Source organism: Trachurus japonicus, chromosome 13, assembly GCF_045865225.1.
Source record: "Trachurus japonicus isolate A0001 chromosome 13, Traja_1.0".
NCBI classification, from domain to species: Eukaryota; Metazoa; Chordata; class Actinopteri; order Carangiformes; family Carangidae; genus Trachurus; species Trachurus japonicus.
The window spans coordinates 19258769-19282762 of NC_140919.1; the positions used below are offsets into that span (position 1 = coordinate 19258769).

The 23994-nt window shown below is 43.4% G+C and overlaps 1 protein-coding gene across 33 annotated transcripts in view; it reads left to right on the forward strand.

Annotated features, from left to right (window-relative positions):
* The window catches only part of gramd1bb (GRAM domain containing 1Bb), a 97764-nt gene that overhangs the window by 42340 nt on the left and 31430 nt on the right, over positions 1–23994 (forward strand). For 4 of the 33 annotated variants that reach the window (XM_085795175.1, XM_085795180.1, XM_085795186.1 and 1 more), the window contains exon 1: positions 13409–13964. The exons of 13 other annotated variants lie outside the window; for them this stretch is intronic. In XM_085795175.1, coding sequence (XP_085651301.1) covers positions 13942–13964 — 23 coding nt within the window. In that variant the 5' untranslated portion in view covers positions 13409–13941. Of the gene's footprint in view, positions 1–404; positions 880–4827; positions 4872–13380; positions 13965–22753; positions 22808–23117; positions 23398–23994 lie in introns of those variants that run through there. 16 more of the 33 variants (XM_085795181.1, XM_085795185.1, XM_085795183.1 and 13 more) reach the window with 12 other exon arrangements.

The window sequence follows — 23994 nt, forward strand, 5'->3', positions numbered from 1 at the left end:
CTTCATGACGTAGCAGCCTGCCCTTCCCCGTATTCATGCGTGCATTTGTGTGTGTGCAGCCACCATGTCACTAATGCAGCTCACAGTCACAAAGATGTCGTGATGCTTCGGTCGAGCATCACGGACGCACGCCTGCAGCTTGCAGCGCAGACAACGGAGGCAGAGAGAGGAGGAGGAGGAGGAGGAGGAGGAGGAGGAGAGATGGAGAAAGTGACGGAAAGCAGCGCAAGGGAAGGGAGGCTGAAGCAGGGAGAGCAGAAAAGGAGGTGAAGGACCACCCTTATCGAGCATAGCCGTTCTTAGTGAGCCTACCAAAGGGACCTTCCCACACACACACCATGGCTGGCCAGCCAATCAGAGGGCTCACATCTTTGACCCATCCTCCCTCGTACAACTGCTCATGCATGGCTCAGCGAAGCAGATTTGAGGTGATACGATAGGAAGCGAGGCTGCGAACCTCCTGGACAGAAAAAACTCGAACTCGCTGTGTTGCAGCGAGGAAAGATGGTGGTTTGACAACAGCTGCAAGGAATTGTGGGCTCAGTCAGATTTGTATCAGGATAGTGGCATCTGGTCAGCCTGAACATCCTGTGGCTTCCGATCAGGCAGTATAGATTACCAACTGTTGTCTGTATCACCTCTCTTTGCAACTTTGTCCGAGGTGATGACATTGTTTTTCCTCTGACTGATTTTTTTGGATGTGCTGTGTGAGAGAGGAGTAAAGAAGAGGGATTTTGTGAGACTTGGCGATGATGACTGACCATGCTGGACAAGTGACAGTCTGACAACGAAACAGCGGGACAGTGATTGGAGAGAGGCCATGAGAGCCAGGAGAGAGGCCAGGATGGTGTCTGCCTGTTCACCATGCACAAACATAAGGTCAGGTCTGATACATTCTCATCTTGTAGCTCAGTCAACGGCATATTAGCTTACATGCAGACATTGAGGTGAATAAAATGAATATGAAATATAACTTTTGTCATCCATAACCTATGTTTATATTTGAAGCGTCTGAAGATTACAAGATTGTGATGAAAATTCAACTCACCTGTTATAGCTATATCTGGATCTTAGTTATTTCTTATATTATGCAACTAAAATATGCGCTACTCTAATCCATGGCTTCCTATGCTACTGATCATTATCATATATGATGATCTACTGAATTAAGTGCTATTGTCGCTACTCTCCACGTCAGATGACGTAGACGACCCTGGTATTGTTCAGCAGCTGTACCCTTTTCTGTTTGACCTTTGCTGAGAATAAGCATCTGTTCCCTCTCTCTTTCTCTCTCTTTCTCTCTCTGTCCACAGCAGGTTTTTAAATGTCAGTTACATTAATGTCTTTCTTTAACTTGCTTTAAGAAATTTAGCATGGAAAGATTCAAACAAACCTATTACAATTTCAAGCTAATGTGAAAGATATATGTCATGGTTTACTATTTAATACACATATATAGGCTTATGCGATCATAGTATATGACCATTCAGTAAGAAAAGCAGCAATGCACCTCATTGCCTGCATTAGGTATTCCATATTTTTGTCCTCCTAGATGGGGCGGGGCTCATTAATTTCAGGCTGGTTAAAATAACTTTTTGTCAGCAATGTGGCAAACATGATAAATATGCACATGCATTTACCGAAACCTGGTGAATGCAGGAGGGTCGGCGGAATAAATGACTGCATGTCACACCTACACACAGTGGTGTAGAAGGGCTATTCCAGATGGCTTGTAGGCCTCTTAAATCTCTACTGTGATCTCTGCTCCCCTGGTTCATTAGGGGCAATTTTGTTAGATTTACTGTGCCTGTCAGTGGGGATACAGGGCAGTCCTGTGGCTGCTTTAGGGTTCGCTCCCTGTGATAAATACTTCCAGCGGGTAATGGTGTGTTACCTTCACATAACTATCCCTTCAGTCCTTAAATAAATGACGATCGAAAGAGAGGCCAGTAACCGAAGCACACTTACGTTACTTTGATTATCATACAATGAATAAATAGTTCAATAGCTTAAATGAAAATAAGTAAATGGCTCAAGAGTCTGTTGGTCAATAGAAAGGACACATTGCGCCACACACATTCATACAAGTAAAGTGCAGGTTGTAAATATGTTTGTTAATTAAATTCACCAATTAGTTATTATTAATTTGTGTTACGTGTTAACGCTGTCATTTTAGAAAGCTCCTCATGTTCTCGCTCTTTATGCAGAATATTCCAATATTTATCCGTGATGCTACAACAGAAAATTGATAAAAGGCTCATTTAGACTAGACACACTTCTACCAAATTGTAGAAAGTTAAAGGAAAATTATATAATCAATCAATAATTGTAAAAATAAATAAATAAATAAAATGTTATTGTAGGTACACTATTAAAATATTACTGATTATTTGTGGCTTATGACTGCAACACTTCTATTAAAAGATTAAACTGAAATTAATTCAAACTTTAATCATTTAAATTTGTCAGAGCTGAATATTTTCAATCAAATATCAGTATTAGCAAAATGCTAGAACACAGTGGAATAGTGTTGTTCTTCTGTACACATCATTCAATTTCAATCAAAAAGAAAATAATACACAAACATAAAGTTATTGGTAAGACTTGAGCTAATTCCTTATTGATCCAGTGTAGTTGTTCTTATATCACAGCCTGTTTTTTTTGTTTTGTTTTTTTTTTGGGGGGGGGGGGGGCAGCTGTTGACAGTCCTTACTGGAGGTGATTCATTAAGTGGTCCCCTTGTCTGTAGACAATCTGTCTGTCACTGACACGCCCACTTGCTGTTTTTGTGAAAGGTCTTGTTTTCATGCTGAGGAGACATCTGCCTCACTGTGCAGTTGCACAAAGAAGTATGCCATGCACATATGCCATGAAAACTATATATAGACCCGCCGTTGTCTTTCAGTGATCATTTTTAGAGACGGCTCTGCCCGAATCTGTTCAACAGTTGGAGCTGAAATTGAAACCGATCCATTTTGTCAGTTGTCCAAAGCCCAGTTAAGATTCAGTCTTATGTGCAGAGTATTAGTTTCTCAGGAAATTTGAGATAATGAAGACGTGTCTCATTCAGTCCACTGTACAACTAAACACAGTAAACTGAGGCAGATACAGTATTAGGGTAAAGATGAGGAGTTGGGTTACCGTAGAGATACGGAGGCCTGAGCCAGCCAAAATGTATAACCAGGTTTTACGCATCAACCTATAGCTCATACCATATCCATCCAAGTGAGCCACGTGTCTGCATTCAGCAGTCCTTCAGTGCTGACTAATCACGGGGCCTCTGGTGACTCACAGGGTAATTCACATATGTTCATCAGCAAATCAATCCCGCTGATCACGCTAAAAGTCTTCTATCCCCACCACAGCAGGCCAACATTTAATGCTTTTTTTTTCACGCGCTTGCTCTCTCTCTCTCTGCAAATAATCACTCTTATCCTGATACATATCCACAGGGATCAACCTTAAATATGTTGTAGGTGGAGATCCATCTGTCACGGAGAAATTACCAACACAATAGTTCTGCAGATCCATCCAGAGCTTTAGCTGCGCATAGCTGTTGAGAATGCTAAACTCCAAACAACAATCGGATGCAATTTGCTGCCCAAGCTTTCCTTACTTAAACATATCCATCTTAAATAGGGGGATCCATTTTCAGGTTTCATAAATCAAGTGGTGTAACCTGTAATCTCTCTTCTGAATTGCCTTCCTTCGTCACAGACATGATTGATTTCCCCTCTAGCTGCTCACAAAGGGCCAGTGGAATATTCTTACCCTCTCTCTCTCTGTTCCTCTGCATCTTACATTTGCGATGGAGCAAAGCGTCCAGGGTCAGTGTTGCACATCCACTTTTATCGTCTCACTGTCAACGATTAAGACACTGTGCATTTATTTTGCCTCTGTCAAGCAGCAACATGCCGCAACATTAGCTGCATGTCCTTTAGCTGCAACAGGAAATACATCAGCTTTTGGGTTTCTCCCTCTCTCTCAGTGAGAAAAATATTAAACTTGATTACCCATCTGACAGACATGACTTTTGTAGAAGGTGCTGCACAGCCAAAAGAAACATCTCAGTAAGTGCTGGAAAGCTCGGTCAGGGGTAAAAGAGTAGGAAGAAATTGCTCTGACTGCAGAGGCAAATGTATTATCAGGTGCCACAGCAAAAATGAATTGATTGAATAGATGGAGGAGTGGTTGAGGGTCTGTGATCACAGTGATTCATGGTACATGTGGGCGCTCTGTATTGAGTCACTGGCGGCAGTAACGATTATAGTGAAAGGGCTGCGCTCTGCAGTCCCAATTATCCATTGCTGTACTTTATACATGTAGACACAAACACACACAAATTCGTGTGAAATTGTAATTTGGTGTGAAGTGTTCAGTCCCAAACATTTGTTTTTAATTATCAAATTGTCTGGATTGGAATAAAACAAACACCGAAATGTCACAACATATTTACCGCCACTTTAGGGCTCGTCATTTGAACTGAAGTGGTCAATAAACAACCTCACAGAGAGACGACTGACAGTCTCAAGGAAAACTGTGCTCTCATTCTGCACCATGAAAAAAATATATAATCTATATACATCTATATGAGCCTACTAGAGACAATATAAAATAAAAAGCTCAGCCGCTGGCGAGGACCCAAGATAAAAGATTACTACAGTAAGAGTACAGTCCATTTTGATTGTGTTTGTTTAGTTTAGGGGTGTCCTGAAACTGCTGCCGACCTGAAGCATCAATACCGTCATCAAGACATTGACGTCATGAAAAATAAAGAAGAGATTTTTTACCAAAACCTCTCTTACTCTTCTCTACCTTCACTGATAGGCCAAGCAAAAGAAGTGGAAGAAACTGATATGGAAACCTCAAAGGTAGGATCAAACTCATTCATCAAAAGACACTCCACACACCTGCAGTGGTATTACTTGGCAGCTCAGATGTGCTTCATGTTATTAACACAAAATAAACAATAGGTTGCATTTTACCATCCTTCATACTCTGCTTACACTCCCAATATGCAAGTTGTTGTAAACGAATCTATAAAATGCCGTACTCAGACGTGCCAAGAGAGGGAGCTGTTCCAGTGTGGCTGGATGTATACTGTATAGATCCCCACTAGTCGACCCAGCTCCTCTTCATTTCTTCCTGTTCCTCAGATTTCACTATGTGTGACATCCAGGAACAAAAATGCTGCAGCATCACTTACTGACACACTGTCAGCATTGTCCTCTGTAGAAGGACAGGTTATGTGATACTACAGTCATTTTGGTTCAAATATGGCCAAAATGTTGTCTGGGGTGTAACTGCTGAGATTTGTACTGTAGCTGAATAAACGTCTGTGTTGAATGTCTGCTGGTAAAGTGTTTTAGTTGCGATGAGTTCTATTTATCCTTTGATAACAGAAGTTTTCTGTGGCTGTAATTGAGCTGTGACAAGAAAGTAACATAATATACCTGATGAGGTCTTGGACACATTCATTACAAAACACCTGTGGTGTTGGTCTTAGAGCTTCATGCATACTATGGACAAAAAGTCCTGCATTCGTTCTTTCTTCTCTCAGTCGTGGAGTAGCCCCTTCAAATGAATAAAAGAAATGTTTTTATTAGCTGTCCAACAAATAATAACTATTACTCAACAGTACATATGTACCCTGCAGTTGTCAGGATCCTGTCTCTAATTTTCAGTTTTAATCACTGACACTGTAAAGTACAGATAAGTGACATCTCTTTTACATGACGTACATTTCTAGATACTGATGTGGTACTTGAGTCAATCTGTGTTTTGAATTGGCATGAGATTTTCATTACAACACAAATTTAAATCAATATCATTGTGGATTTTTAATTTTTATTTACATTTTTTAGATTGTTCATATTTTGTGTTATGGTTTAATGATTTAGTAATTCACATAAACCTGAGTTTTTAGAGTGAGAGGAGTGAGTTGGGGGGCGGGGGGGGTAAACATAAGAGAGATGGGGTGCATCACGGAAATAAGGCTACTAATAAAACATGTCTATAAGAGTCATCGAGACATATGTCAACATCTGCTCAACCAGCAGTACCCTCCTCTGGGCTGGTGACAGACATGACTTATTGGTTTGAGGGTGGATAGCTGCCCGCGCCTCTAATATAAGGCACTTGAAGGCACTTTGGCAGCAGTGGTGAGTGCTGAGCAGTGTCCTGCTCTGGGGTTCAATGAGTCCCTCTAAATCCTACTGAAAGGGATCACTCAATCAATCAGACAATCAATTAATCATTCCCTCAGAAGTTTAGTCACCGGCCTTGATGTTTTATGAGTGTCAGGCACCGAGGGTTGACTTAAGGCTGGTCAGTAATGAATGGTAATTATCATAAGCCTGAATGGTATCTGTATCTGTTGGGGTTACATAAGACGGAGGTGATGTTTGTTGTTCCCGAGGCCGCTAGAGGACAATCTTCTCCTCTGTAATATTTAACACTGTTGATGCAATCTAAGGTTTCTGGTTTTCATCTAGAGTGTGGGCTGAATGTTGGGCGGAAAAAAACAGTGGGGCCTCATTGTGATTCATGACATTAGCTTTGCAGATTTCATCAATGCAAAGTTGAGGTGTTTGAAAGTCTAAGACCTCGCTGGGTGATTGTTGCTTTGTCACCGTGAGTGACGTGGATCATTTGTGAGGCTCAAAATAACTCAAGAGCCGTCCTTGAGGGCCTTGTGCGTGGTAATGGCATAGCAACCACTGGTAAGCAAATGTGAAGTTAGTGCGTGTGTGTGTTGTGTGTGTGTGTGTGTGCACTGCTGTGGGGCGTAACATTGTGTCCCCCTGAATGCATCTGTGTGTCTGACTGAAAACAGCAGGCAAGGTCCACATGTGGCCCTGAAGCAGCAGGATGGACCACTCCCGGCTTCGATGATGGCAGGGTCGTCTCTGTGGCAACAGCCCTGACTGACTAGATGGAAGGTTTGCCTGGGTGGGGTCAGTCGATACCCCCCCCAATCCCTTCTTCTCCCATCACTGCTCTACAGCCCAGAGCCCTTCATTATAAAAATAGCTTTCCTCACTCCACCTTCAAGCCTTTGCTTCACTGAGACCACTGAGGAGAAAAGCTGAAATACTAAGCAGCAGAATGAAGGTGGACACCTTTTAGACGGCATCGTCCATGCAGCAGCTGTGTTTTTAATAAACTTGCCTGCTCGAATAAAGGTTAAACAAAAGTTCCTCTGAGGACTGAGCATGAGGACACAGATGCGGTTATTCTTCCACCCGCGGAGATTTTGCGTTTGAATGTTACCAACAGTGAACAACCCCCCTGAGCGACAGCATATTATCCGACCATGTTGGTTTTCCACGCCACAGTCTCTCACGCTCACTGATGATGAGGTCATATGGAGCTATTTCATAATGGTGTGACGACTGAGTTGGCATTGTATAGTTATGTAATTAAGAACACGGAGAGATGGTGGGTGTGGAAATGTTTTGAGAACAATATGGAATAACGAAATTATTGTTTATCACAGCCAAAGTACTTTTTTTCCCCATATATGCGGTAGATTTGTGGACTGTAAATGTAAAAAAAAATATGATTAAAAACAAAAACAAAACCAAGGAGTCTTTAAAAATGTACATATCAAAGCTCCCCTTCATCTACTCCTTGACATATTTGACCCCAGACAGCGGTGTCAGCAGCGCAGTGATACAGTAGCAGCTTAAATGTGAACTGCACACTACTGCATGTGGAGTAGATCCTCAGAGATCAGCATAACCTGATCTTTCTGTGTCATGACATCATTTTTTCTGAATGGAGTGGCTGTGTGTTGGAGGAGCTTGCGGTCGTGGATGTGATGAGTCATAAATGTAGAACATAAGAGCTTCAGCTCCAAAGATGTCCTCTGCCTCTTTGGTGGCCAACAAAGATTTGCTAATTATTGCTTTATAAGAGATAATTTTTTTCTGATTAATCTGCATTTGTCATGAAGTAGCTAATAACATCAATTCAGATAGAGTTACTGGGTTCTTATTAGAGCACAACCTTTGTATTTATGATGGTGAATGCCACAGCTGTGACTCCTTGTGTCAAATAAACGTTTCTTACCCTTTAATTATCCCTTAAAAGAAAATAACAGTCTCTTCAAAATTGCCCCAGCAGCTACACAGCTATAGTCAATGAATCTCAGTGGAACTTATTAAAGGTAAAGTGTGAATGCTGATTTTAACATAGCATTCTCACAAGGGGGATATTGCACTTGGCCACACTGCATTTTTGAGACATTGTTTGCGCCTAAATAAAGACATATAGAGTTTATTTAATTTTGGTTTGTATGTTTTACTTGTCTGGCATGATTGAAATTGTATCATACATTTGTGACAGTATACTGTAGCACTTTGTGAATGGTCACATGTTGCTTTCAGTGCACAGTGTTTATTATCAGGGATGCCCCAATCTGACTTTTTCTCTCCTGGTATCGGTGTCAGTACCTGAACGTGGTACGAGTACCTCAGTAACAGCTGACCAGATTCATCTCTGTAGACCTCAGTGCAACAGGATCACTCTTCTAAAGTGGAAGCTTTGTGTTAATATATGTTTAGTGGTGTTAGCTCCATGCATTAAATGGAAACAGAGCACAGCTGTGAATAAACAGAATAATTCTAAGTCTGATAAATAAAGGAATCTCGCACAAGTGAGGAAAGTTGAATGAATGAATTTATGATGCATTGGTGAATTGGTCACATGTGATTGACCCCATCTGCCTAATAGGGTCAGTATATAACAGCCTATTTCTGTACATATGGTGTGAAAACAGGAGAGCAGGAGAGTGTCAAACTGTTTTTTAAATTATGACTAATATTAACAGTGACAGGATATTTGTATTGAGACTGATCTTCATTGTATAAACTTTTTCTCTGAATGTCAGAATAGCTTTGATCTCACCATTCTAAGAAAGATGTAGACACTCATTCAGAAAAAAGCAGGTTGTTGCTGTAAACTCCTCAGGTGCTAGACTGACTTTCCTTCCACAGCTGCAGGTCTCTTTTCTTTATCTCACTGTAGATTAACAGACATAATCCCAACTCCACTCTGCACCACCACCTCTCTCTCCCTCTCTTCTCCTCCCTCTCACTCTGCTTTGTTTAGTAATTATGGGTATGTATGTGTATGTGTGTGTGTGTTAGAGGATTGTTGAAAAAGAAACCTCGGTCTATTTTCATCCTGCTCGCTGCAGCAGAAACAGGAAATAGAGGGGCTTTTTTAAATGAGTGCTTTAATGTCAGCACGTGCTGTACTTTGTTCTTTTATTCATGGCACACGTGACCGGCACACAGGCCATCTGTATTTCACTGTATCACTTTTTGAGTGGACCTCGTATTGAACATGATATCTGTTCTTTGCAGGGTGGGTGCTTCTTTTTTTGCCATCATCATCGCCTGTCCTTGTCTTTCACTCTCCCTCCCTGCCCAGCTTCTATGTTTTAGTCAATGTTGGCAGTCTGTTTAGTGTCTGTTCTGTGTGCGCGCAGAGGGATGTCTGCTGCCGGTGTGTTTTCCGCATGATATTAAATTTACTCGGGCCTCCTAGTGAGCTGGTTTTCTGTTGTGCATCCCTGTCCCATGTTTGCAGCAGTTGAGCTTTATGCCATTTTTGATATTTTTCATTTTGCTGACACTCTTTTGATCAGGCATTTAACTTGGTACCACCACTGCCTGTCTTTAATCCACACTTCTTTCTAAGTCAGAAACATCAAGCATCATGTGCACCCTATGGGTTAATTGCAGTTCTCACTTTTCCCATTTAATGAAATGAAAGTTAGAGTAAATAGGTAAATTGATCTTTCTTAGGTTTTTTTTATGTCTATTTGTTTCTGTTTTGCACCATGTTTTATGTGTGTGCATTTCTGTATTGTGTGGATGTGTGGATGGGCTGTCAATGCATTACTGCTCTCTGTCTCCCCACTGTGGCTTTGAGAGCATGGATTATCTGACACGGTCAGTTTGTCAATAAACAAATGGCGCAGCCAGTCACATGATCAGCCATTTCCCTCTCTGATCAGATAGTGGAGATCAATCTATGAGGGTTTATCCATGTTGAAGGGAAACAGTTCGAGAGTAATCCACTCTCTGTGTTACAGGGCAGAAGGAACGCCCACCAGGCAGAATGGGAGAGTGGAGCTCGCCAAGGCATCCAATCCCACAAAGCAGTGTAGAGGGATTAATCCAGATTATCTGCCGATGCTATTCTCAGAAATAAATGAAAAATCTCTGGGCCAGATTAGGGTTCAAGAAGTGCTAAAAAAAGAAGCTGATGGAGGAAACCGTGACTGCTGTTGTATTGACATTCAATAATGACTACTGCTGTCAAAACATAGTAGTCACTCAATTAAAATACTAGCTCGAACATCTATTCTTTTTTTTTTTCAAGCAAACTTTAAAACAAAGCAAGCCCATGTTTTTCTTAGCATATATTCAGGGGAAGAGTGTTAAATATTTTACCTTTAACTGAGAGTAAAATCGTGTCTTTTTTTTTTTTTGCTTGATGCCTGTGGGAACACCTTTGTATAATTTGATCATAACAATAAGTTTACAACAGCAGCACTTACAGTAGCTGTGGTGTGGCCAGCAGGTGGCGTCAATGAGTGGGAACATCTGACTGAGTCTCCAGAGGAGCTGTCCATTCAGCACCACTCTGCTGCTTCTCCTCAGCAGGCTGCAGTCAAACCATCACCACATACAGAAAGAAAAATTATCAACAAAAAAGAAACTATGTTGAATAATTCCTGGACAGGTTGGCTGATGTCTCAATTTATGTATGTACCTGTATTTACATACTGTAGGTATAACATGTCTATTTTTTGACATACAAAGCATAAAGGCTAGGTTACATGTGCAGTTGCCAGTATTTACTAGAATGCAAAAAATATGCAGTGTCACAACGACCCTCAGTGGAAGCTCTGCTCCTCCTTATCACAAAGTAATATTGACGGAAATTAACCATGCATGCTCCTTGGTCAGTCACATTAGTAGAGGAAGCTGGGTCGAGATGTTCTGCCGACTATTACAGAGTGAGACTGTCAGCAGTGAACTCTGCCTGAACTCTATGACCTTCCTGCATGTTTGCTGTCATTTATTCTGACATTATTAGGATGGTCTATGGTGTTAATTTTTTCCTGTGAAACTGTAAGGAAGCCATAACAAGGTGGGCACTAGCAGATGGACTCTGCATGAGACGACTTACTGTCCTCTTGCTTGACTGAAGCTCAGATTACAGCACTCACTGCCTCACCCTGGGAACAGACTACAGCACTTTCATATCTTTGCCCGTCTCCTCACTTTTCTCTCCCTGCAGTCCCTCTGCATTCGCACCATAACCCGTGGTGGGAGAGACAATGCCGGCCAGCGATAGAGAGAACGCGTGTCCTCCTGTCATGTCGTTTCTTGCCCGTTGGCTCAGAGATGAAAGATCCTCGTCCCTATGAGAGGTTTTCATCATAAAACTAATCAAACTGTGGTCTGAGGTGCTTTTGAAGAGTAAGGCAGCTGCTACCTATTGATTTCTAGTTATAGATTGTTCTATGGTGCCCTCTTGAACCCAAAGTGCTTGTACAAGCACAAATATGCAAACACAGACACATACATATGTTGCAAAACAAACGTAGACCCCAGCTTGTTGGAGGAAAGAACAGGATAATTTAGGAGAAAATGTGTACAGTTGTAACTGTGGACAGGTGATACTCCTCCTGGGATGCTTCAGGCTGTCATCAGAAATCCCTGTGGAAAGCATGATGTAGTGTAGATAATGTCACAGGAGCAGAAGAGATAAGACTTTATTGTCACCGGTGCAGTACACAACAATTTACTTGTGCAGCCTCTAAAAACAATACTGAGATTCACATACCATACTTTACATTGTACAGCTCAGTAATCTCTAATGTCTAAATATGTCCCTGATTCTGACATAGAGCTCAAGTCCAACTGCATCATCTGCTTTACTTTATCTTTTCTGGTTGCTTGCCATCTCTCTCTCTCTTACTCAGTTAGTCATGCTCTCACTCTCTCTCCCTCTCTCCTGGCTCCATCAGCATCTGAAAAGGCCGAGTGAGTGAATGAAGCTCAGTGACTCAGCAGGCAAAGCTCAATAACAATAATAACAACAACTTTATATTGTGCTACACCAAAAAAATGATTACTAAGTGCTTTCCCTTATATAGCCATCATAAAACAGGGAAAGTCCAACAACAAAATTCACTTCAATTACCAGAATCAATGAGCAAGGAACAGTTAAACTAAATGAAATAAATCTAAGTCGGTTAAATACGTGAGATGAAATCATCAGTGAGTGTGTGTATGTGTGTGTGTCTGTGTCTGTGTCCAACCAGAATCTCAGGTGTTCTGATGTTGGAGGGTTGGTTTGCATTAGCCGTAGTATTAGCCATGGCTAATGAGGTGTAATTTGTGTGCAGTGCTTTAAGAAGATTAAAGGGGAAGAATGTGCTGGAACCCTGACCCAGTGCCTGTCGCCATTGTTTTGGATGACGCTTCCCCTTAAAGTGAACCAGTCGGCTGCTCTCTGACCCTTGTGACCTGACGTGGTTTAAGGGATGTAATAAATCACACAGCCTCTACAAGGTGATTCAGGTTCTTGTTGTTATCATTAATACATGTTGCATCTGATGACACAGTGTACGGTGACAACAGTGGAATAATATTCACCACAAATCAATAGTATAATAATAATAATCCATCTTCAGTTACACACAAGTAAATAGACACATATTTGAATTCATCCCCAACACTTCAGTGTTCTGGTTTTTGGAAAGGCATACAACCCACACCTCCCTCCTAACTAACTACAGAGATCCAAAGCTTGAGAGGCCTGCTGTGCTGATATACCAGCCTGCCAGGTTGGATTCAAACTCAGCACAGTGCAGTTATAACCCAAACCATTGGAGCGCACTGAGTCACCATGATGTTCATTTGGTACATCATGTATGCACAACACATACAGTACACAGCACGGCTATAAACACAGGACCCCAGTACACTCAATTCATTAAGAGATTAACAGGGCGAGCTGCTGACACTGATCAAGGCAGGACTCCAATACAAGAGGGAAAAATGGCAGCACCCCCTCCACACACCCCCACCCCCACTCACTTAATACCCCTCTCATACATAGCACGGGGGTTGGAGGTGGGGGTGGGGGTCGTTGCACAGAGGATGTTATGGCCAGAGGCGAGCATCCTGTTCTAGTCGCCCAATTGGGGGCAGCTAGGCTTATCGTGGAGAGAAATAGAGAAAGAGAGCCATCTAGGGAAGAGGACAGAGAGAACAGGAGGGAGGGTGAGAGAGCGAGAGAGCGCAGGAGGGAGGGGGGAGGGTAGAAATCCTGCGCCTGCTCACTGTGAGTACAGCAAGTGCAGCTTTCATCCGCAGCAGAGAGGGCTGAGGGAGAGACAGAGAGAGTTTGAGCGAGCAAACAGAGGCGTTTGGTGGAGAGTGTCTGACAGAGCCCGATAGAGAAGAGTTAAAGGGGAACCGGTCACCAGCCATGTTCCCATTCATCTGCAACAGCTAGTCCGCCTGCTTCCGCCGCATGCCGCAGTTTGCATGGTGAAAGATTGCGGTGCAGGTCACCCTCCTTCTCTTTTGGGAAATCTGAAGAACCCCAAGGGAGGTTTTGAATTTCTGGCACAAGTCGCTCAGCACTGCGGCACCTCCGTCCGAGTGAAGGAATGTAGCAGACAGGTGGGCAAAGCCGAGGATCATCCTTTTCCGGACTTCGGTCCCCCCGACCATCCATCTGTCTCTGCATCATCCGCCGCTCCTCCCTTCTTCCCTCCGTGCATCTCTCCTGCTCCGTGCATGGGAGGTGAGGGTTTGGCAAGCTGTCAGTCAGCATGCGGCGGTGTGGACGGGCAGCCCAGTGCCCACATCACGCTATGGACGTCAGACACTCCTCGCTGTACTAATGAAAGGCTTCAAGCTCGCCTGGTAAGACCAAACGCATAAAATGGAACCTAAATGTTTTTTTTTTCTCTGTAGCTTTGAGGTCGTCATGTATGAAAAGCACAACCGAGTCAGAGGCGAAGTGTCTGTTCCCATTTTCTGCTGTTTCTCTGGATTAGGGCTGCACTGACATGCCTATATGTGCTTCCATGGCTACATATTCTCCTGGCAGAGCTGGAATTGTGTCATCTGTCCATCTTAACCTGGGTATGGTTATGTTAATCTACAGAAAACATACCAGTCCGTAATGAGTGCTAGATCAATATGTAGCACTATGCTGTAACCAGAGTGTGTACATCCAGTGCAGCCAGTGTGGACTAGCATGATTTTTTTTTTTTTTTTTTTTTTTCACCCTGACTGTGACGACCCTGCTCTGCTCCCCTCTGGCGGGCTCAGTGTGAGCGGAGCAGCTGAGGAGAGGCACTCACGTGGCCGCCTGGAAAAGAGCAGGCACATGCTGCCTCTGCCTCTCCCCGGCTTTCGCTCTCGCTGTCTTTCCTTGCTTGTTTTCCTCTTCCTTGGTCATCTCACATGGACAAACACATCCACATCCAGGTGGCCTCACTTTACACTTTCTCTTTTAACCAGTTTTTGCCACGGCGCGTTGTGTGCACGCGCTCTCTCTGTGTGCACTTCCCAGCCATCCCTCCTTCTATCCTCTCCTCCCCTTGTGTTTGTTTATGCTCCTCCTCCTCTTGCCTGATATTTTTAGAGACGAATTACAGAGCACTGCAGGACGAAAAAAAACTAGAGGGGGAGCAGTTTCGGCAACGTGCGTCCCGCTTCCTTCCTTCTCACTTTCATGAGGACCTCTTTTCCCCAAAGGACCTCTCCTTTTCCCTAATGTCTCTGTCTCTTTCATTCTCTCTATATTTGTCAGTGTCCTCTCATGTACATCCTTCTCCTCTCTTTTTCAAGCAGCTCAAATCTATCACTTAATCCCCCAATCTTTTTTTTTCTTAAGGCTGTGGACTGTTGCTTTGAACATTTCCTCTCAGGCCTTTATAAAAATTAATCAGAGTGAGTGCATATGTGTGAGGGTCTCTGACATCCTGAGCTGTTTTATCATCATGTCACACAGAAACACTTTCAACCCTGTGTCTGTCCTCATTTAATCTGTTTGGAGCACCGTGACAGACACTGACATGTTACCCTGAACAACCATCTGTTAGCATCCGATAGTCTTCTCCTATACATGGAGGTGACCTGTCTGGCTGGCTAGCAGGCTATAGTTTGGATGCCATGCTGTTGTGTTACGTAACAGCATGGACGTCTGTAGTTGTAATGTATCCAATATAAGATCCATCTCCGTCCTCTCCAGAATTACTAAATGATGCAATGTGTTTTTGGTACCTTTTTTAATCAGTATTATGTTAAAAAAAATATAGCCACCTGTCCAGAAGCTTCTTGTCCAGCTGTGTTTCAGTCTGCACTGAAGGACAAACAAAATCAATCAAGGAGCAAATAACAGTGTTTAGGTGTCAGTTCCCCCTGCAGATTCATCACTAAGAGGATCCAGCAGAATCTCTCTCCTGTTATTAGTGTTTATTACGCTGGCCTGTGGCCTCTGCAGGGACAGTCTGCTACGTAGGCAAAACACAGTGACCTAGAGGTCACTCCATCAATCAGTAGTTCAATCAGTGAATATGTTGTCCTCAGTTCTATAAACCCTCAGCTGACACTGGATCACACAGTTTATTTATCTGTACCATATATACTGATTTATCTGTATTAAACCAACCAGTGACTCTCCCAGTCTGCCTAATGACAGATGAGATAGCTCAAGATGCTCATATTGATAATGATGTTGTTGTATCAAATGTTTTGCCTGCATTGGCAGCTCAATTGATTATCAAAAAATAAAGACAAAAAAAGACAGAAGGGCTCCAGACTAACTTCTTTTACTAGGAGCACGGTGGCCCCTAACTTAAAATTTTAGGAGATTTAGGGGCATAAATCAACTTGCAAAGCAAATATTCACATTTCCTTTTCATTCATGATCCTCACACACATTGGCCTGCCACCTGTAATGACAGATTCCAGTTTTTTTTTAATTGCCCCTGCCACATTTTTCCAGTGTAAGTTAAATTTACTGGATGCACATGTTCAAGATGAAAAATCAACTTGCGCCGTCTCAGATATTAGGGGCAAAATGCCCCCATTTTGGGGCAGTCCTAAGCTCTGGACAGTTTCACATAATTTGATTTTATTAACTTTCAGACTATCATACATAGCAGCATTTTGTAATTGTCAACGACACCAACAATGAAAGAGAATGAATTATATCAACATTTTATACAGTAGGAAGCCTGTCTGTGACCGGCTGACTGAAATGGTCCTGATAGGATTTTTATCAGTTTTTTTTTTTAAAGAGGGTGTTCTTCCTCTTTGCTATACTCATTGTTCGGGGGTGTACTTTTATTTAGATTCGAGTACTGTAAGTTGATGCAAGGGAAAGTGGGTGTCAAAGAGTCTTCAGATTGGAAACCAGGCAGCCCTGTTGGGTGCATGTTTGTCAAAGTGCATACTGTGTTGAGAGCCAGGGTGGAGGGTATTTTTGCAGCATTACTTGTCAGAAGACAAGGAAGAGATAAGAGAGAGGGAGCATTTGTGCGCACATGCATCCGTGTGCGAGTGTGAGAGAGATTGCTCAGGATTTGGCAGTGGCCCCAGTGTGGGGATGTTTGCTCTTGATATGACATTTGGTGTGACTTAAATCTGCACACAGACACACACTCGCACACAGACACAGATGTGCACACACAGCCAGCAGCAGCAGCTGTAGCAACAGCAAGGCTCTGACAGGAGGCTGGAGCTGGAGCTTATTCTCTGCACGTGGCACCGTGGACAAGCCGGTTGTTGCTGCAGGACAGTTGGACAGACTTGCATACATAAAGGCCTGTGGGTATCTTTACCCCAGCTGTCTGGTCAGTTGTTCAGTTCCCCTCTTCTTATTGGCCGTTACCAAACAGGCCATGCTTCATGGCCAGATCCAGATCAGAGAGCCGTGCGGGAAAGGAGAAGAGCACTGAAGTCCTCCAACTTCTTCTTTACAGCCTCCTGAGACTGCAGATTTTAGCTCGGTCACAACCACTAGTGTGCACATGCTCAAAAACAAAACAAACATAACAAAACATCAAAGCATCCCTGCATCCGCCAACATATGCAGGGATGCTTCAGATCCTCACGTACATACATGCAAACCAGACTCCCAGGCATATATTATCCAGTGCTGTGCTGCTAATATGTCTCTAGGCTATTTAAGACTGACTTGAAAATTGTAGCTCCCAGGCCTCTGCTCTGCACCAAGAAGACTTGTTTCAGTATGCAAAGTATTAGAGAAGGGAAGAAGGAAAAGGACTACAGGTGAACTGCCGGTCATTCAGATGCTTCTCAGTATCTTATATGGTCATCAGACCTGATGATTAAGCCCCTTTCACTTCCGCCGAGCTATTCCTAGCTGCCCAGAAAACAAAAAAATCATGAAATGTCCAGAGTTGGTAGGGTTTATGAGGGATGGACTGGGAAGCTTGGAACCAACTGCAGCCTGACAGATAAAGCACTGCACCATCAGACTGGGCCACAATGGACCTCTAAGTTCACAGCAGGGGCTCCGCAGTGAGGAGAAACCGCAGAATTGTTTCCCTCCTGGCCTCAGCTTATTAACTCTCTCTCTCTCTCTCTCTCTCCCCCCCCCCCCCCCTCTCTCTCTCTCTCTCTCTCCACTTTATTCTCCCCCTTTTTTATTACTGCATCCTTCCCACAGCCCATTTGTCACTGCTGATTATACTCTATATTGTTCTCTGCCACACTCCTCTGCCTGCACCCTATATATCCAACCTATTTTCCTATCTTTGGAGTGTGAGGGGATGTAATTGATGATGCATTGATTTTGTAATGGTATGATAAAGAAACTGAAGGAAACACATGTATGCACAGCACTTCATGATAAACGAGTTGTGTGTAAATTGGCATTATAGGTGCTCACTTTAACGAGGAAGAAAAATGTGGGAGACCAGTAATGTACAGGTTGCATTGCATTTAGTGATGAAAATGTCTTGTTTTTATTTTGTAAATGATTTTTTTCAGACACTGTGGTGTAATTATAAAATTACATTAGGAGACAGGCAGGTTACCTTGGTCTCTATCATCCTCATTATTAATGGACTGGAAGTTGCATTCAGGGACACACAGTCGTGCGTACCGCTCTGTGATGGATGTCTGATGAAAAGACTTCACATTAGCGTTCCATATGCTCGCTTCTCAAATTAAGCCTGTCCAAACAATAAGGCCATTTTCCATTAAGCTTTTTAAAAGCATCATCCGAACCTGCTCACCTCCTCCCTCTCATGAATCACTAAGGCTACTGTACATCAGAAAAATAGCTTTTTGTGTACCAAACCCATTTCCCTCTAGTACAGTAAACTAGGATTTATTTGCTTTTCATTTGCTCTCTGCGGTGGTTGTTTAGGAATCCATAGTCTATAGTTTATCTATCTCATCTACAAGCTGAGGCAAACAGTTTAGCACGACTTCCTGTATTTGTTATTCCCTCAAACATGCAGCTGACATAACATGACAGTATAGCAGGGGGGTGAACCTTTCCAAGTTACATGTTTGCATTTGAATTTTTGAAAACGTATTATGTGACCATTGCTTAGAAGAATGAAATCATGTGAGAAAAAGTCTAAATCCAATCAGTGCCTCAGTTATTGAAGTTCAGACATGTTTTCTGTGTGTAGTAAGTTCTCATCCAAACCATGATCATGTTGATACCAGAAGTTCTTCGTAGTTACCTGAGGCAAACAGGGAATAAGCGGATCGTGAGACACAACATAAAACACAACAAGTCCCAGACTGGAATCAGGCTGAGGATCCTGCAGTCATGTGGCTGTAACTATCAGCTACCAAGGCTCTACTTGAATATATGTTAATACCAGAGAGGTAATACATATTCATCCCTTTGAAATGGATAGACAGAACATGTGAGCATCATCTGTGTGGGACGTATTTTTCAAGTGAATAATGATGTGATTAGTGACATTTCTGATAAAAGATAGTAAAGTTTGAAGTAAAGTCTGAAGTGTGTCTAAACTGCTTGATGAAATTAGACCAAAACGTTCTGTGTCTTTAAAAAAAACACAGTTCCGACAGTGTGCAAGAATTCAGCCATTTTTTTCTTTCAAGCATCCAAGAATTGTAGCAGCTTAGTTCACAAGTTACAATATTTGAATTTACAAATATTCACCCTTTCACCTCCTCGCTTCACCTGCCTCTCTCCCTTATATATTATCTCGCTCTCGCTCTCTCTCTCTCTCTCTCTGGCTACCCTCTCTCTGCCCACCGCTCTCTTTCCTTCCGCCTGTGTATCCCCTGCAGATGGCAGTGGCTGTGTCCCATTCCACTGGGACAAAGTGTCCCACAGGGGTTTAATCCGGTTGCCAGTTTCCTGTCCCCTCCCGCCACTCTCTGACATGTCCGCCGGGTCCTTAAATTACCTCACCGTGCTGAGTTGTGCTCTTGAATTTAAATCAGTGTGTTTAATTATAGCTGCTTTTAAAACAGGTTCCCATACCCAGAGGTACAGTAGGTCACAGCTTCAATGAGAACCCAAAAATTGTCTCAGGCCTGTCTATGTTGGGTTCACCATACAGTGAGGGTAATTAAGCATTTTAATTAAGCCTGGGACTAAATACTGAAGTTATGGTCTCAGGACTGTTTTTTTTTTAATAGTTTTTAGGAAAGGTAGCGACGTGGAGTTTTTAAACTCTGCTCTCAGACAACCATCAATATTGAAAATCTCGTTGTCTCATCTTTCTACTCTACAGTATCTTCTTGCTGTGAGTAAAACGGACCATCAGCCATCCATCCGGTCCCACACTGTCACCTGCTCCTGTTACTCCAAACATGTTTACAGCAAAACAGGCTGTGTAGATAACTAATTGTGTGTGTTAATGCAGCAGCCCCCCCCCCCCCCACACACACACACACACTCACACACTCCCCCAAACACGCACCCTCCTCCGGCTCTCTCTTTCTCCCTCTAGTTGTGAACACTTCAAGTGGAGGTGCACATGAATGGTTTGACGGGCTGCCATGGTAACTGCACGGCCGAGACACAGTCGGGCCGACAGACATTTCCGACCCAGCCAGGCGTTGCCACATTTGGTGTTACCATGACAACTTGGTAAACAGCACGCCTTCGTCTCAGAAAGATGGAGAAATGTGTCTCTAATACTCAGGATGTGTCGGTGCTTTGAACTACACCACTATTAATAAGCAGAAGAATGAAATTGAAACGATTGGAGGCTGTCAGATCTGTCGATCATCTGCGTGAATCAACAGTTATGTACCCGTGGCTGTTCAGTGCATACCATCTCTGGGAGTGTGTGGTCAATTTGACCATCTGCGTGTCCCCCGGGTGCAACAACAATGAGAACAGAGGTCCCCTAAGTAGGTCAGTTGTTGGTGTGAGGCTGGGCAGGCTTATCTGGGCACACAGTGGTCGGGCTCAGTGGTCCAGCTCTCTTTGTTCCACAGCACGGCTCCGCTCAGCGCTCCCACAGAGGCAGCCAGCACTGCTGCAGCCCCGGGGTCAAGTCTTTCCAGCAGCACGGCTCAGGGCTCCATTTGCTTCATTATAAAGACACAGAGCTGATTACTAACTGTGGTAATCTTTATGTATGTGGGGATGGATTACCTTAAAATTACCTCTCCTGACATGTTCATGAGACCAGTCCGTGTTGGTTTAGCGTTAATACGATGTCACTCAAACAGAAAGAGCAGTGGAGATGGTGTACATCTTATTTTCGAGAGAAACAGGCTGTGAGGAGACTTTGATTGTAACAAGTATAGTACTCTGTCATCTTATAAAGACATGTCTTTCAAGGTTTCACGCATAGAGGCTGTAAATGCTACAATAGGTGTGTAATCCACCATAACACTAGTAATCCAGTAACGGAAACCCCAGTTCCAGCCCTATGGATTAAGCCTTTCATTTTCTGCAAGAGCTGATGGAGTTGGAGAAGTTGATGTATCGCTAAAAAACAAAATGCAAAGTGCAATGGAGTGACACATGGGGTGACAACATAACAAACCTTAAAGACAACAGCTGTCACAGCCACAGCTGCCATGAAATAAAACACTTGGAGTGGATAATTTTGCAAAATTTAAACAAGCCCAAACAAAAAAACACCATGACCCGTTTAGAGTAGCTTCTAAACTTCACACAAAGATTAAAAGATAAATTCCCTGAACTGCTTAAGGGGAAACAAGGTTCATCTGAAGTTGAAATCAACATTTCCATATGTATCTAGGAGAATATTTAGTTATGCAGTGGCTCCTTCCTGCAAATGAAATACAAAAAAGAAATTGGTGAAATCAACTGAAGTAAGCACTTAACACTGCGGCAGGAATGACTAATAACTAATTCTGCACATGGCGATGTGTTACGATGCCGCTGGATTTCTTGAGCTGCAAAGCGGTGGCCTCAGTGGACAGTGAAATCACACAATAAGTAATTAGTTTTAATTGGGCATTCACTTTATCATATTGGTCAGATCTAAATCCACTAGTATAATAGATTGTGCATATTTGATGGATATAATTGGAATATGTCATATAGAGGTCATTTGATACCAATATTGATGAAAACAATGATTTAGATTAAATATTGATATAGTGTCAATTGTATAATATCCTGATGGCAGCTGTCAGACCTTGCCTAACATTGTCTTTTGTTTATCAGTTAGTCTGGTTCCGTTTTCACTTTACACAGAGAGTAATTGTTCCTTTTGTGTGCTTTTGTGCAGTTGTGGTTACAGACTCTCTCTCTCCACCTCCCTAAGTCAAAGTCAAATTCATCTGCCAAAAAGATAAAGAAATGCATATGAACAGAGTTTGACTGATGAACATAGTTCTATTATTGATATAACTGAAGTTTGTATATATTTATTTATAGTCTGAGTGTGAGTGTGTGTGTCTGTGAGGCCACAAAACCACGGAGCCCGAGCTCACTTATTGTCTGATTTAGAAGGAGCTTCGAATGTAAAGTGACCTGAAAGCCGGTGATGTCAGCCCCTCCATTCATGAAGCACATGAATAATTGAGAAAGCAGCAGGCTCAGTGCACCAGCATCAAGTAGAGGTGGAATGCAAAGTGAAAGCCATCTCTTTCCTCCCTCACACTCGCTGTGTCTCTGTCTCTCACCCTCTCTCTCTCTCTCCCTCCCTCTCTCTCTCTCTCTCTCTCTCTCTCTCTGTCTCCGCTCGCACGTTCTCACTGAATCTCCTTCCATCTATTGTCAGTCTGCAGCCATGAAATTCTGCGAGCGAGGAGCAGAAATCGCGAGAGAAGAGCCTTGCTTGGATACTAGCGGATGCAGCGATCAGGCAGATGATCCAACGGCTGGCAGAGCGGAGGAAGAGATAGAGCGGAATGGAAAAGTGCAGGTTGCTAAGAGAGAACAGGAGCTTATCAACCTCAATTAGACAAAGAGGAAGAGAGTGAATGATATAGAGAGAAAGAGAAGGGGCCTGATTCTCTCTGTCTGTCGGGAAAATACGTTGTTGTTGTTGTTTTTTTTATCTGCCAGTGCTGCGTCTGCTTCCTCCTCCTTTTCCTCCCATCCTCCTGGCATGCTCCGGAACTCGTTCACCCTCCTCCCCGTTATCCCTCATCCCTCTCTCCTCTCTCCTCTTCCCCCCTCCTCCTCCTCCTCCTCCTCCTCTCCTTCCTCCTATGCCTCATCCACGTCTCCCGCTGTGTGAATGAAGCCGTTTGCAAAGGGCTGATCGCTGCGGAGTGGCTCTCTACATGGCTGCGACCAGGTTAGTGCTACTTGCCGATATACCTGCCTGCACTCAGGCAGAATTACATGGGGTCTGCATAATGATTAGTTTCCTTGCTTGGCAAGATCAGCATGTACTATTTAGGAACAGAGCCCAAAAGAAGAGAGAGGGGTGGGAGGGTGAGAGGGAGGGAGGGCAGCTGCACCTCAGACCACCAGTGCCTCTTCTTTGGCAGGTGGTGTTAAGGGCGATGTAAGCTGGTTATTAGGAGATCAGAGCTGGCCAGGGAAGATCAGTGGCCCTAAGCCTGCTAAAGAAAATCTCCCTGCCTGCCTCTTCCATCTTCTCTCTCTCTTTCTCTCTCTCTGTCTGTCTCTCTCTCTCTCCCTCTCTCTCTCTCTCTGTCTTTCCTTTTATCTGTCCAGCTACGTTTCTTCTTTTACACTGAGAGAGAAAGGAAGGTGCAGTGCCACAGTCCGTGGGATGATCCGCTGGATGAACAGCTCATTACTGGGGGCTGCCTACGAGGACATGGTGGTGTTTGAGTGTGTGACGGTGGCCAATGAGGGCTGTCGCTGTCTTGAGGGCTGCTACGGCGAGGTGTTGAGGGACTGTGTCTATCAGCAGGGGTATGGCGGTACCAGGGTGTGTGTGTATATGTGTGTATGTGTGTGTTGGTGCCAGTGTTCATGGTCAGAGAGAGAGTGGATGGGTGGGGTAGGATAGGTCTGGTTATATAATACATGCAGTTCATGTATGTATTTAATTGTGAAGGTGATTGAATGTGTAGTCTTTAGTATGTAATGTGTATGATGGTGCTGTATTGATCATTTTGCTGGAAACAGAGGGAAGTGTCATGTATTTCTGTGATCCTGTGGGCGTATGTTCTCCGTGTCCACGCGCATGCCCCATGTTTATGTCTGCTTCTGTGTACTGTATGCGCATTCCTGTGCGTGCATGCGCAGTGGCTGCTTTCGAGCGCGGTGCTCCTCATGGCCTTTTCAAACCAAAGCGGAGCTGAAGGGCCACTGCCAGATGGGTATTTTCCAGGGTCAGCAAAACAGTGAAAACAAGTGGGGCCCTCAGAAAGGCCCGGAACTCTGTTCTATTGTGAAGCTGAGCGTTTGGACAGCTTGAGCCGGTTGGATTTAGAGCTTTAGAGCTTATTTAAAGAAAAGACTGTAACAAAGTGGCGCAAGCAGCGTGCTTGTCTCTCTCTTTCTCTT